This window comes from Procambarus clarkii, chromosome 3 (genome assembly GCF_040958095.1).
Source record: "Procambarus clarkii isolate CNS0578487 chromosome 3, FALCON_Pclarkii_2.0, whole genome shotgun sequence".
NCBI classification, from domain to species: domain Eukaryota; kingdom Metazoa; phylum Arthropoda; class Malacostraca; order Decapoda; family Cambaridae; genus Procambarus; species Procambarus clarkii.
In genome coordinates, this window is record NC_091152.1 from 12059289 (window position 1) to 12072859 (window position 13571).

Here is a 13571-nt window from a genome sequence, read left to right on the forward strand (position 1 = left end):
TGCCACCTGGCTTGCTGATACTTGGCAGCCTGCCACCTGGCTTGCCGTCTCTCTGCAGCCTGCCACCTGGCTTGCTGTCACTCAGCAGCCTGCCACCTGGCTTGCCATCTCTCATCAGCCTGCTACTTGGCTTGCCGTCTCTCAGCAGCCTGCCACCTGGCTTGCTGTCTCTCAGCAGCCTGCCACCTGGCTTGCTGTCTCTCAGCAGCCTGCCACCTGGCTTGCTGTCTCTCAGCAGCCTGCCACCTGGCTTGCTGTCTCTCAGCAGCCTGCCACCTGGCTTGCTGTCTCTCAGCAGCCTGCCACCTGGCTTGCTGTCTCTCAGCAGCCTGCCACCTGGCTTGCTGTCTCTCAGCAGCCTGCCACCTGGCTTGCTGTCTCTCAGCAGCCTGCCACCTGGCTTGCTGTCTCTCAGCAGCCTGCCACCTGGCTTGGTGTCTCTCAGCAGCCTGCCACCTGGCTTGCTGTCTCTCAGCAGCCTGCCACCTGGCTTGCTGTCACTCAGCAGCCTGCCACCTGGCTTGCTGATACTTGGCAGCCTGCCAACTGCACCACTCTACAACTTCCTAAAATTTGTCCCAGTGACCTACAAATATACTACAGTATTGCTCTTGCCTCACTGCCTTATTCCTATTAATATTAATGTGTAACTGGAAAACATGCCCTAAAATTACAAGTAGTTCCTAAATAGACATACATGACCATGTTCACACTGTGTTCAAGAGTGAGCATGAAGTCTAAGTGTATATATGTGTGTGTGTGTGCATTTGTATGTCTAATTCATGCATGCATGCATTCATGAATGTGTATGCACATGAATACTGTATATGAATACATGCACATTTTGACAGGGATGTAAATTTATGTTTTGAATATGTATATTGCCTATTTATGTATATTTATATGAGTAAGTGTTTGTAAAATTACTTAATTGCCATTACAGAAACAAGTTACTTTTGTGGAGTCTATTTATGTACTTTATCATAAGTAGTTTTAAAACTTTACTTTTGCCACACACTCTATGCTCTCCAATACTTCACTCTATCTGTCCACCTCTCTGGTAAGATAAATGTCCTTGTGTTATTTCACCTCACCTTGTGAGAGTTCGAAAGTTACTCTGTCCCCTTGTCTCAGGGTGACATTCACCAGTTTTGCCTCTGCCATGCTGCCTGTTGGATCGGTAACACTTTTGACCCGGAGTCCTGAGAATGGTGTTCCTTGTTGGTTCTCCAATTCACCCAATCCACTGATACTGATACTTGGGTGCAAACCACATTGGCAATGCATGCACGGTTTTGTTTCCTGCTGCAATGCGCTAGGTTGGTTGCCTTTCCGGATGCCCCATGGCTGCCCCACTTTGGTTATAGGGACCCGAACTTGGGTGAGTTAGTCCCCTCGACTTTGGTTTCATCCACACCCCCTCATATTTCCCCTGCTGTGATTTGTCCTGCTCCCTCCCCATCCCCTTCCCCTCCTGCTGCCAGCTCTCAAACGTATGAGGGTTTCAGAGTCAGGGGCAGGGTCTAGATGATGGTGAGACTCAGGCAATTTTGGGGGGCTGCCTCTTCCAGTTCAGAGACAGAGGTATTCGAGCCTGCTCCTCCAGCCAGGGCTTCGGGGTCGGACCAGTGGACCCCCTCCCCCTTTTCCCACCTTTTCCGGCTGACTCTGCCTTTTCTTTAGAGGTGGAGGGTTTGGGGGACGACTCTGTCCCTTGTCCTGGCATGGAGGATCCTGGGGCTGGGGAGGAGTTGACTTGGGGTGCTTGGGCCTCATTTGACCCCGCTTGGGTGTTGGTACTCTCGGTGCAGGACTTCTTGTTGCAGGGGGGAGGAGTTTTCTTACCCCCTCTTCCCCGTACGAATCTGATATGGGTTCGGCTCCTTCCCGGGTTCGGTTCCAGTGTCCCTTGGGTTCTTCGGTCCCTTCCTTCCAGAGGTTTTCAGCAGTTTTGGGAGGTTTGGGAGGCCACTGCGGTGTACCTCCTGCATGACCCGGGTTTTGGCTCAATAGTGGACTCTTCCTCGTTTGAGCTTGGTTCTATTTTTCCTTATTCGGTGCATTACAATGTACCAAAATCATCCTGGTTAACAGATTATCCTTTCTTTTCGTTGCTGATGTGGCATTCATTTTGTTGGACCACCCATGCTTGAGGGGGCAGGAAATGTCTTCTGTGGTTCAGGTTTACTTGGGAGTGAGATGGAACACTTCAATGCATGCTTGTTCGACCCCCGTTCTTTCTTAGGATATTGGTCAGGAGCAGCTCCATGTGCAGATTCTTGTCCTTTCAGCGTCCCTGGTAGCTGAGGATTTGTGTGCCTGGGGGGCACTTGGCTTCGGTTTTGCGTTTCTTTTCCCTGCTTGAGCTGTCTTTGAACTGGTTTGAGGAGGATGTGGAGGCATTGGGCTTGTGTCTGGCACACTTGTCTCAACAGCTCGAGTATCAGCTGCCTTGTTGAAATTGAATGCACCGACAGTGCCTCTGTTCTTTGCTTCCTGCCTAGCGTGCCAGCAGGCTTATTCTATGAAATTCGCATGGGTGCTGGCTCTTAGATTTTCATAACTTTTTTGTCCATATGAGAGTTATGCTCATGTTGTCCCATCTTCCCAGTACTCTTTGTCTTATAATGCTTTGAAAATATTGAAGGTTTTGGCCTCCACCACCTTCTTACCTAACTTGTTTCAACCATCTACCACTCTGTTTACATAAGTGAATTTTCTTAAATTTCTCTGGCAGCTTTATTTTGTTAGTTTAAATCTATGACCTCTTGTTCTTGAAGTTCCAGGTCTCAGGAATTCTTCCCTATCAATTTTATCGATTCCTGTCACTATTTTGTATGTAGTGACCATATCGCCTCTTTTTCATCTATCTTCTAGTTTTTGCATATTTAATGCCTCTAACCTTGCATATCCTCCTTGAGCTCGGTTCTACAGTCTTCGTGGTGTAGTGGTTAAGACACTCGCCTGACGTTTCACAAGTTCTTTGTCCTGGGTTCGTATTCTGGTCAGGGAGGATTTACTGTGTGCAATTCCTTAACTGTAGCCTCTGTTTACCCAACAGTAAAATGGGTACCTGATTGTTAAATGATTTGGCGAGTTGTATTCCGGGGAACATAGGATTAAGGTCTTGCCCAAAATGCTATATGTGCTATTGGCTGTACATGAATGTAAGAACTCTTGTGAAAATAAATAAAAAACCTCTCCTCATAGCTCTTGTCCTTCAGTTCTGAGAGCCACCTAGAGGCATGTCTTTGAACCTTTTCCAGTTTGTTGATGTGTTTCTTAAACACTGGGCTGCTTGGCTTCCAAATACAGCACCCCCCAGTGTGCAGGAAATAAATTCTCTGGATTTTTTTTTTCTTGAAAGTGTCAAAAACCCTTCCCTGAGTATGGATATGTTAACAAAAAGTTGAAATTCTACTTACTTTGGCTGCTGTGGGGTCTGTAAGTTCGTGCGTGACGTCATCAATCCCCAGTCGCTCGTGGCATACGCTCCCAGGACCAGTATGGCGCCTGGCTCAAGATGCACGAGTTGCCACGAATATATTTTTGTTCATTTCTGTGGAGAGCCCCTTTGGCTCCCCGGAGCTATACCGGGCTGATGTTAGACCGTGGCAACAGTCAATCGAAGGAGTTCTAAGCCTCCCGGGGACCAGAGCCGGAACCTGGCCCCCTCAAAAGAGGCACGAGGAGAAATGGCCTAAAGACACCCCCGTGTAATTGGAAGCAGTCTTTGTATGCCATCTACCAGGTCAGGCACCCAGAAAGGTAGGAATTCCAAAACAAACTACTGCTGATCAAATAAATTGCAAACCGAAAGCCGAACTAGCAACAGAACTCCCCAATAATTCCGGGGCGGGGGAGGAGTTCAGTTGGAGGGCCTGAGCCCCACTTGTCCCTGCTTGGGTGTTTGGTACCCTCCGTGCAGGGTTTGTTGTTACAGGGGAAGAGATTTTTCCTTTCCCTCTCCCTGTACAATTTTGTTAAGAGTTCGACTCCTCCCCGGATTCGGGTCTGAGTTCCCTTGGGTTCTTCGGTTCCCTCCTTCTGGAGGTTTTTTGGCTTCCCGCATCCTACGGTTGGGCTCTTGTAGGGGTTGTCGGCCCTTTCGCGGTTTGCCCCATTGACGGGGCAATAGGGAGGAAGGCTCACGCTGTTTGCTCTCGCCTGGTCCCACGATTCGTGGGCATTTCGAGTCGTTTCCTCCGACCTGTGGAGGCATTGGGTCGCTCCTCCACCTTCTGGGGGATCAGGGCTGGCAGGGCAGGCCTCTTCTCCTGTGCTCTGTCAGGTCATCCGGGGGTGGGTTTGCTTGTGTGTGGTCAAAACGACAACGTCCCTCAGGTGGGTTCCACCTGTTTTCAGTTCTGAAACGGGACTGTGCGGATCTGTGATTCACACTGGACTTGTCTAGTCTGAATCCCTGGATCTTTTGCCCCTCCTTTTGGATGACCACTCTGTCTCAGGTCCAGCTGCTTTTGGCACTGGTTGCCTGGATGGTGTCTCAGGTCCTCCGGGACGTGTTTTGGTTTTATAATTTTATTGTATGCGTCCCGATTCATCCGGGGTTCAGTGACTGGCTCGGTTTTGTCGTGGGGCGACAAGCTTACTGCTTTCATTGCCTTCCATTTGGCTTGAATCTGGCACCTCAAGTGTTCACACGCCTTACTGGCTAGTGGTGATCTGTTTGCTTCTGTTAGGGGTTCAGGTTCTGGCTTACCTCGACGACTGGCTGGTGTGGGCTCCCAGCCAGTTTGTGTGTCTGCTCGCCAGGGATATGGTTCTTTCCCAGCTCACCGGGTTCATTTTTGTGGTGATCTGGAGGAAGTCCCTTTTGGTTCCCTCTCAGGTTCGGACTTGGCTGGGTCTGGTGTGGGACGCTCGGACTGCTTTCTTGTCTCTCCCTCCTGCAACACTGTTGCAGCTGCAGTCCTGCCTCCGGCTGTTTTTGGAGGGCACCCGGGTCACACGTCGGTTGTTTGAGCAGCTGTGCAGGAGCCTGAACTTCGCCATGCTGGTCTACCCATCGGGTCGGATCCAGCTTCGGCGGATGTTCTGGTTTCTTCAGGGTCGTCCCTTCTGCTGCTCTCGCAATCGATGGGTTTGGATTCCAGGAGCCTTGCGTCGGCTGCTGCATCGCTGGCTTCCTCTGCAGGTTTTTCGAAGATCTGTGCCGTGGCGCCTCCCCGAGCCCTCGCTTGATGTGTTCAAGGATGCCTCGTCTCTCGGCTGGGGTTTTGTGACAAGTGCTCACCAGGCCGGCCAGGGTCGGTGGGGTCTGTCCTTCCGTCGAGCTCACAGCATGGCAAGGGAGTTTGCGGCGGTGTGGCATTCGCTTCAAAGGATTTGGGTCACTCAAGGAGCAACAATCAGCCTCCATTCGGACTGCTCCCCGGTGGTTCATTGCCTGAACCGTGGGGATTTGATGTGGTCCTTGGTTCTTTGGGGCTGGTCGCTTCGGGTGACTTGTTTGCTGAGTTTTTGGAGTTTGGGTCTCCTGGCGGTTCATGTTCAGGGGGTGTCAAACGTCCTGGCGGACGGCCTGTCTTGGTTCATTCCCCTTTCCATGGAATGGACGGTTGACGCCGACTCGTTCAGTTGGCTCTGCTGGACATACGGGCACCCAGAGGTGGACAAGAAACAACTACACGGCAGTGAGGAGAGAGGCAGAAAGAAATTTTGAAAAAGGGATTGCAGACAAATGTAAAACCCGGTCTATTCTATAAATTCATAAACAAATTGCAGGTAAAGGACAATATTCAGAGGTTGAAATGGGAAATAGATTCATGGAAAATGAAAAGGAAATGTGTGAAACATTAATAGCAAAGTTCCAAAGTGTGTTTGTACAAAATGAAATCTTCAGGAAACCAGACACAATAAGAATTCCAGAGAACAACATAGAGCACATAGAGATGTCTAGAGACGAAGTGGAAAGAATGTTCAAGGAGCTAAGTAAGAACAAAGCAGTTGGTCCAGATGGAGTTTCACCATGGGTTCTGAAAGAATGTGCACCTGACCTCAGCATTCCAATTCAACTGATTTTTCATGCATCCCTGTTTACAGGAGTTGTAGCTGATGTGTGGATAAAAGGCTAACATAGTTCCAATCTACAAAAGTGGCAGCAGGGAAGACCCCCTTAATTATAGACCTGTATCATTGACAAGTGGCATAGTCAAAATATTGAAAAAAATTATTAAAACTAAATGGGTAGAACACCTGGAGAAAAACGATATAATATCAGACAGACAGTATGGTTTTCGATCTGGAAGATCCTGTGTAACGAACTTACTCAGTTTCTATTATCGAGCCACAGAGATTTTACATGAGAGAGATGGTTGAGTTGATTGCATCTATCTGGACCTAAAAAAGGCTTTCAACAGAGTTCCACATAAGAGGTTGTTCTGGAAACTGGAACATATTGGAGGGGTGACAGGTAAGCTTCTAACATGGATGAAAAATTTCCTGACTGACAGAAAAATGAGGGCCGTAATCAGAGACAATGTATCGGATTAGAAGAATGTCACGAGTGGAGTACCACAGGGTTCAGTTCTTGCACTGGTAATGTTCATTGTCTACATAAATGATCTACCAGTTGGTATACAGAATTATATGAACATGTTTGCTGATGATGCTAAGATAATAGGAAAGATAAGAAACCTAGATGATTGTCATGCCCTTCAAGAAGACCTGCACAAAACCAAGTATATGGAGCAACACTTGGCAAATGGAATTTAATGTGAATAAATGCCATGTTATGGAATGTGGAATAGGAGAACATAGACTCCACACAACCTATAAATTATGTGAGAAATCTTAAAGAATTCTGACTAAGAAAGGGATCAAGGGGTGGTTCTAGATAGAAAACTGTCACCTGAGGACCACATTAAGAACATTTTGCGAGGATCTTATGCTACACTTTCTAACTTCAGAATTGATTTTAAATACATGCACGGAGAAATACTAAAGAAGTTGTTCACGACTTTTGTTAGACCAAAGCTGGAATATGCAGCGGTTGTATGGTGCCCATATCTTAAGAAGCACATCAACAAACTGGAAAAGGTGCAACGACATACCACTAAGTGGCTCCCAGAACTGATGGAGAAGAGCTATGAGGAGAGGTTAGAGGCATTAAATATGCAAAAACTAGAAGATAGAAGAAAAAGAGGCGATATGATCACTACATACAAAATAGTAACAGGAATCGATAATATTGATAGGGAAGAATTCCTGAGACCCAGAACTTCAAGAACAAGAGGTCATTGATTTAAATTCATGAAACAAAGCTGTCGGAGAAATATAAGAAAATTCACTTTTGTAAACAGAGTGGTAAATGGTTGGAACAAGTTAGGTGAGAAGGTGGTGGAGGCCAAAACCATCAGTAATTTCAAAGTATTATATGACAAAGAGTGCTGGGGAGACGGGACACCACGAGCATAGCTCTCATCCTGTAACTACACTTAGGTAATTACACTTAGGTAATTACATGAAAATAAAATAAAATTAAATAAAGAAAAGAAAAAGACAAGCCGCCAACCAGTGGGCAGAGAGCACCACACCAGCCAGGCAAAGAAGGCACCAAGAAAGCACAAAAACTGCACCAAAAGGTCCACCTCGACAACAAAAACCCAAGGCCCAGGCACGACGCCCAGGCATGACGCCCAGGCACGACCATAACACGTGCCAAGACACAAAAAGATCAGCCTGTAAGCCAAGAAGACCCCGGAACCCCAGAAGGCAGAACCGGGTCACACATGAGGTAACAAAACCCCCTGAACCCACAAAGGGGGCCCAAGAGGAAAAAACCTCCGGAACGAACCCCAAAGAACCCAAAGAAACCCGGAATCAAACTCGGGGGACCCCAAACTACTACATTTGTCGGCGGAAATCAGAAAGGCCAAAGCACAGCACCCACACAGAACCCCCCGGGAAATGGCCAAAACAGACCGAAAACTGAGGGACAAGGTGTGGGAACAAGCATAAACAGACAGGGACATGTAGCCCAAACCCCAGGGCCCAGACCCAAACAGACAGAAAATGCAAAAACTGGTGTAAAAACCCCCTATTTTAATAGCTGTAATTACATAAGTGTTTTTACAGGATGAGAACTATGCTCGCAGTGTTCCCTCTTCCCAGAGCTCTATCATATAAAATTTTTAAACTACTACTGTACTGACAGTTTTGGCCTCCACTTTCTTAAATTGTTCCAACCATCTACCACTCTATTTGCAAAAGTAAACTTTCTTATATTCTTTCTACAACTTTGTTTAGTTGTCTTAAACCACCTTAAGCCCATCATCACACAGCAAAAATCTGCTATCAGAATAATAACTAACTCTGCTTTCAGACAACACTCAGCTCCCTTGTTTAAATCTCTAAACTTGCTAAATATTAACTCCCTCCACACATTCTCTTGTGTCAACTACATTTACAAAACCCTGTTCTTAAATGCAAACCATGCTCTGAAACTCTCCCTGGACAGATGTAATAGGACCCATTATCACCACACCAGAAACAAATATCTCTTTGATATCCCCAGGGTCAAACTTAATCTGTGTAAACACTCTATGCAAATTAAGGGACCTAGTCTATGGAACTCACTCCCTAGTGAATTGAAAAACTGTAAAACTTTTGCCTTATTTAAAAGCAAAACCAAAAAGTACCTAACTTCATCTATTTAGTTTCCTACACTGAGCTTTAAATTTGCTCTGTACCTAGTGTTACCCAATCTCCTAATTTTTATGTAATATCAAACAACCTTATCATTGTGTTCATTGCTGTCTTCTTTTATGTGCTTTTATGTGCTGTATTGTGACTACCAATTTTTGTCAACTATCATTCAAGCTGTCATTGCAATCAATCTTATATTGTTTCTGCTGTATTGTGCCTACCAATTTGTTGTCAACTACCATTTTAAGCTGTCATTGCAATCAATCATAGCTACCTATGTGCTTTAATATACTGTACCTATAATTTTCTCTCATCTTTTTTTTTTTCATTCCATGTAATCTGTTATCATTTTTTTTGTTTATAAATTTTGCAAGTATTTACCTCCTTAAAATTTTCTTAGATTAAGGACCTGCCCGAAACGCTGCGCGTGCTAGTGGCTTTACAAGACTGTAATTACCATAATTGTATCCTCACATTCCTTATGTACATTCTTGTATATGCATAAATAAATAAATAAAATAAATAAATAAATAAATATATGACCTCTTGTTCTTGAAGTTGCTGGTTTCAAAAATCCTTCTCTATCAAATTTGTCAATTCCCATTGCTATTTTGTATGTAGTTATCATATCACCTCTTTTTCTTCTATCTTCTATCTTTGGCATATTTAATGCCTCTAGCCTCTCCTCACAGCTCTTGTCCTTCAGTTCCAGAAGCCATTTTGTTGCACCTTTTCCAGTTTGTTGATGTGCTGCTTGAGATATGGACGCCATACAACAGCTGCATATTCCAGCTTTGATCTCACATAGGTTGTGAATAATTTCTAAAATATTTTACCATCCATGCATTTAAAAGCAATTCTGAAATTGGCAAGGAGCATAGGCTCCTTGCACAATGTTCTTGATATAGTCCTCAGGTGAGAGTTTTCTGTCTTGAACCAACCCAAGATCAATGTACTCTTATCTTTATCAGAATTTTTTATCAGAATTCCTTAGAGCTTCTTTATCAGAATTCTTTAAAGCATTTTCACTTAATTTGTAGGTTGTGTGGGGCCTATTATCTCCTATTCCACATTCCATAATGTGCCATTTATTCATGTGTGTAAATATTTGAATGTAATTATCTAAGTGTAATTACCTAAGCGTAATTACAGGATGAAAGCTATGCTCATGGTGTCCTGACTTCCCGGTACTCTTTGTCACATAACACTTTGAAACTACTGATGGTTTTAGCCTCCACCATCTTCTCACTTAGTTTGTTCTAACCGTCTACCACTCTGTTTGCAAACGAAAACTTTTTAATGTTTTTTTGGCATCTTTATTTCTTTAGCTTGAATCTGTATCCTCTTGTATATAATGTTGTTGATTTAAAGAATTCCTCCTTGTCAATTTGTGTATAATAATATGTGCATGTTTGATGATATATATAAGTATGGTGTGCAAGTGCAGCATATGTATGTCATATATATGTCAGAAGCATGTATGTATCATAGATATGCAAGTGTATGCACATGATAGATATGCATATATGCATACAGTATGTATTTCCTTGATAACATGTTAATACACAAAAACGTTCAGAACTTTTGTTTCATTCTCTAGTGGCTATTTAGGCATATGTATATGTGTGTGTGAGACTTGTACTTGTGTATACATCCTGAGGATGTGTGTCATATGAATATTCTTTAAATGAATTGCATGTTTAATATAAGTTGTTCAACATCTTTTAAAGTATTTTCTGCTGACTTCTAAGAAGCCATTTGATGAGGGAGTAGTACAAGTGAAAAAATAACTTGCTGAATAATACCAGCACTGAGTGAGGCATAGAACAAGAGGCCACACAAGGGTAAACACCAACCAAAAAATATAGAAAGCATGCAAAAAAAATACAATAATTTTGTAAGTGAACAACAAAGCCACACTAAAAGCATAGGGAAAGAATATCAAACAATTGAAATATATAATACTAAGAAGTATGGAAATGGCAGCGTACTTTTCCCATTTCTAAAAGATACCTGATAGCATGTTAAAACGTTTATAAATATGTTCTGAACTAACATTACTGAGCTTCACACGCATCAGTAAAATCCTTCTCTTATTGATAAACATCATCAAAATCTACACAGCGCTATACAAAAAATATACCATCAGATACCGCACAAAATCCATTTCCTAACAGCAACATCCACATCAAAAAAAAATAGTCAGTACTGCATAGTAAACATATAAAACATTAAATTAATAAAAAAACTACTTACCAACACCGGAGTAAGGCATGCCTGGGTAGGCTGCTGAAGGCTGCAGTGTGGCTGCTTCACCATTAGGGATAGGCTGGGCTGTTGAGTTCAATGTTCATGGTTAGGCCCACTCATTAAAACAGTTACTAGCATTAAAGCAGTTACTAGCATTAAAACAGTTACTAGCATTAAAGGTAATCTAATTGAAGCTACATACTGTATACTAAAAATTTAGTTGGCTACTTTTCAGATATTGATTTTATACTTTATATAGCAATAATACTTTTCTTGATCAAGTATTGAATCATTAGTATCCAGAAGCACTTGGTATTCACCTAACATTTGCTAATGCTTCTGCATACATAGTGTACTGTATTTTGAGTATTAATACAGAGGTTAGCTCAAAGAAACCACATAAACACGAATTCTCGAATTATGAGAGGATACAGCTAGTCATTCTCATGTTGGTGTTGTTTAAATATGATACTCTCAACATTTTGCAATAGATCTTGGCATAATAACAATGTTTGTACAAAATTTATGCATTCTTTTATTTTTCTCACAATAATATACTGTATATTGCTATCTAGTTATTACAATCCTATTCTATTGCACACTAGATGCTATCATAAGAAATGGAAGCAGTTGGGTCACTTATATAATAGCCAAATAAAGTGCTACAAGTATTAAGTTATGTGACATGCCAAGAGAAAGAAAATTGGTCTGCATCCTCAATTATACCATATTGTTTTGTAGGTCAACTCAATAACAGGAATACTACAAAAATATAACTTTAAGTTTATTTTAACAAAACTATGAATTTAGTCAACATGAAAGTTTATCATATACTGTACTTGTACTATGTTACTAAAAAAGGAAGTAACACTAACTACAATGAATTACTGCAAAGAATTACCATTTTTAATACTGAACAAAAATATAATTTAAAAATATAGAACAATTTCTTTCAACTTATTCAAGTACATATACAAAAAATTGAAGTGGTGGACACACATCTACATTACAAACCAAAATCCATTTCAACATGAAATATTTAACAGTAAAATATGAATGAAACAACAAAAAGGTGGTTAAAGACAAGTAAGAAAGAAAATGAGAAGCACATGATAACATATAAGCTAACATACAATGGATGATTGATACAAAATCGAGATGAAGTCTTCCTAGGGTAAGCTAAGCAAGATCTACACACCAGCCGTGGGGCGAGCAACTTGGACACAACCTTCACCTAGGATGAGAATGGCAAGCATCTTATTGGCCAAATGGGCTCAAGTTTTTTGACAAAAAATATATAAGGAATCCTATTAAGCAAGGAACTAATCATCTAATTGGCAAAATATGGAGGGAGAGAGGGATGTAAAGCTGAAAATTTACAAGGAGCACAAATCACGCATATTTATTAGCCAAATTGTCATTTCAGTCCCAAAAGAAATAGGACAGTAAATCTAGAAGCCACTATGCTGTGTTTTCTGCTCCTGTGAGTGGCTAACCTGGGGCTCAGCACGAATCCATGTTAAGTGATTAGTATCTATTGTAATCTAAAATATTTCTACACACAGTTGTGAAGCCATGGTGACAATTAACAAAAACAAAAGAGGTAGGAATTTTTGGGGCGCAATTTAAATGAGAAAAACTTTCGATTAAACCACAATTCAAGTTTTTGTGTCCTAAAGATATTAGGAAATTTTTGCTTCTAAATTATCTCATGTTATTTTTCAATAACAGTAGTGAAATTATTTATGCATAACTAAATTACAAAGAAGGAAAAACAAAAGAAAATAATTGTCTGTAAATCAAAATACTGTAATATTTTCCCAAAACCTTAATACTAAAAACTAAAGCAAATTATCAGAAAGTATGTAATTACCTAAGTGTAATTACCTAAGTGCAGTTACAAGATGAGAGCTACGCTCGAGGTGTCCCATCTACCCAGCACTCTGTCATATAATGCTTTGAAGCTACTGCCAGTTTTGGCCTCCACCACCTTCTCACCTAACTTGTTCCCACCATCTACCACTCTGTTTACAAAAGAGAATTTTCTTATATTTCTCCGACAGCTTTGTTTTGTTAGTTTAAATCAATGACCTCTTGTTCTTGAAGTTCTGGGTCTCAGGAATTCTACCCTATCAATTTTATCGATTCCTGTTACTATTTTGTACGTAGTGATCATATCGCCTTTGTTTCTTCTATCTTCTAGTTTTTGCATATTTAATGCCTCTAACCTCTCCTTGTAGCTCTTGTCCTTCAGTTCTGGGAGCCACCTGGTGGCATGTCTTTGCACCTTTTCCAGTTTCTTGATGTGCTTCTTAAGATATGGGCACCATACATCCGCTGCATATTCCAGCTTTCGTCATCTTCTTATCTTGAGGTTATCTTGAGATGATTTCGGGGCTTTTAGTGTCCCCGCAGCCCGGTCCTCAACCAGGCCTCCACCCCCAGGAAGCAGCCCGTGACAGCTGACTAACACCCAGGTACCTATTTTACTGCTAGGTAACATGGGTATAGGGTGAAAGAAACTCTGCCCATTGTTTCTCGCCAGCGCCTGGGATCGAACCCAGGACCACAGGATCACAAGTCCCGCGTGCTGTCCGCTTGGCCGACCGGCACCCATAACTAACAAAAGTCGTGAACAATTTTCTTAGCATTTC

At 42.4% G+C, this 13571-nt stretch overlaps 1 protein-coding gene across 25 annotated transcripts in view; it reads right to left on the reverse strand.

Moving 5' to 3' along the window:
- The window catches only part of LOC123760896 (CUGBP Elav-like family member 4), a 1099894-nt gene that overhangs the window by 164239 nt on the left and 922084 nt on the right, over window positions 1–13571 (reverse strand). For all 25 annotated transcript variants that reach the window (XR_011229373.1, XM_069329176.1, XM_069329220.1 and 22 more), the window contains one exon: window positions 10924–11001. Coding sequence is in view for 24 of the 25 variants with exons in the window: in XM_069329176.1 (XP_069185277.1) it covers window positions 10924–11001 (78 nt within the window). In the remaining variant the exon portion in view is untranslated. The remainder of the gene's footprint in view (window positions 1–10923; window positions 11002–13571) is intronic.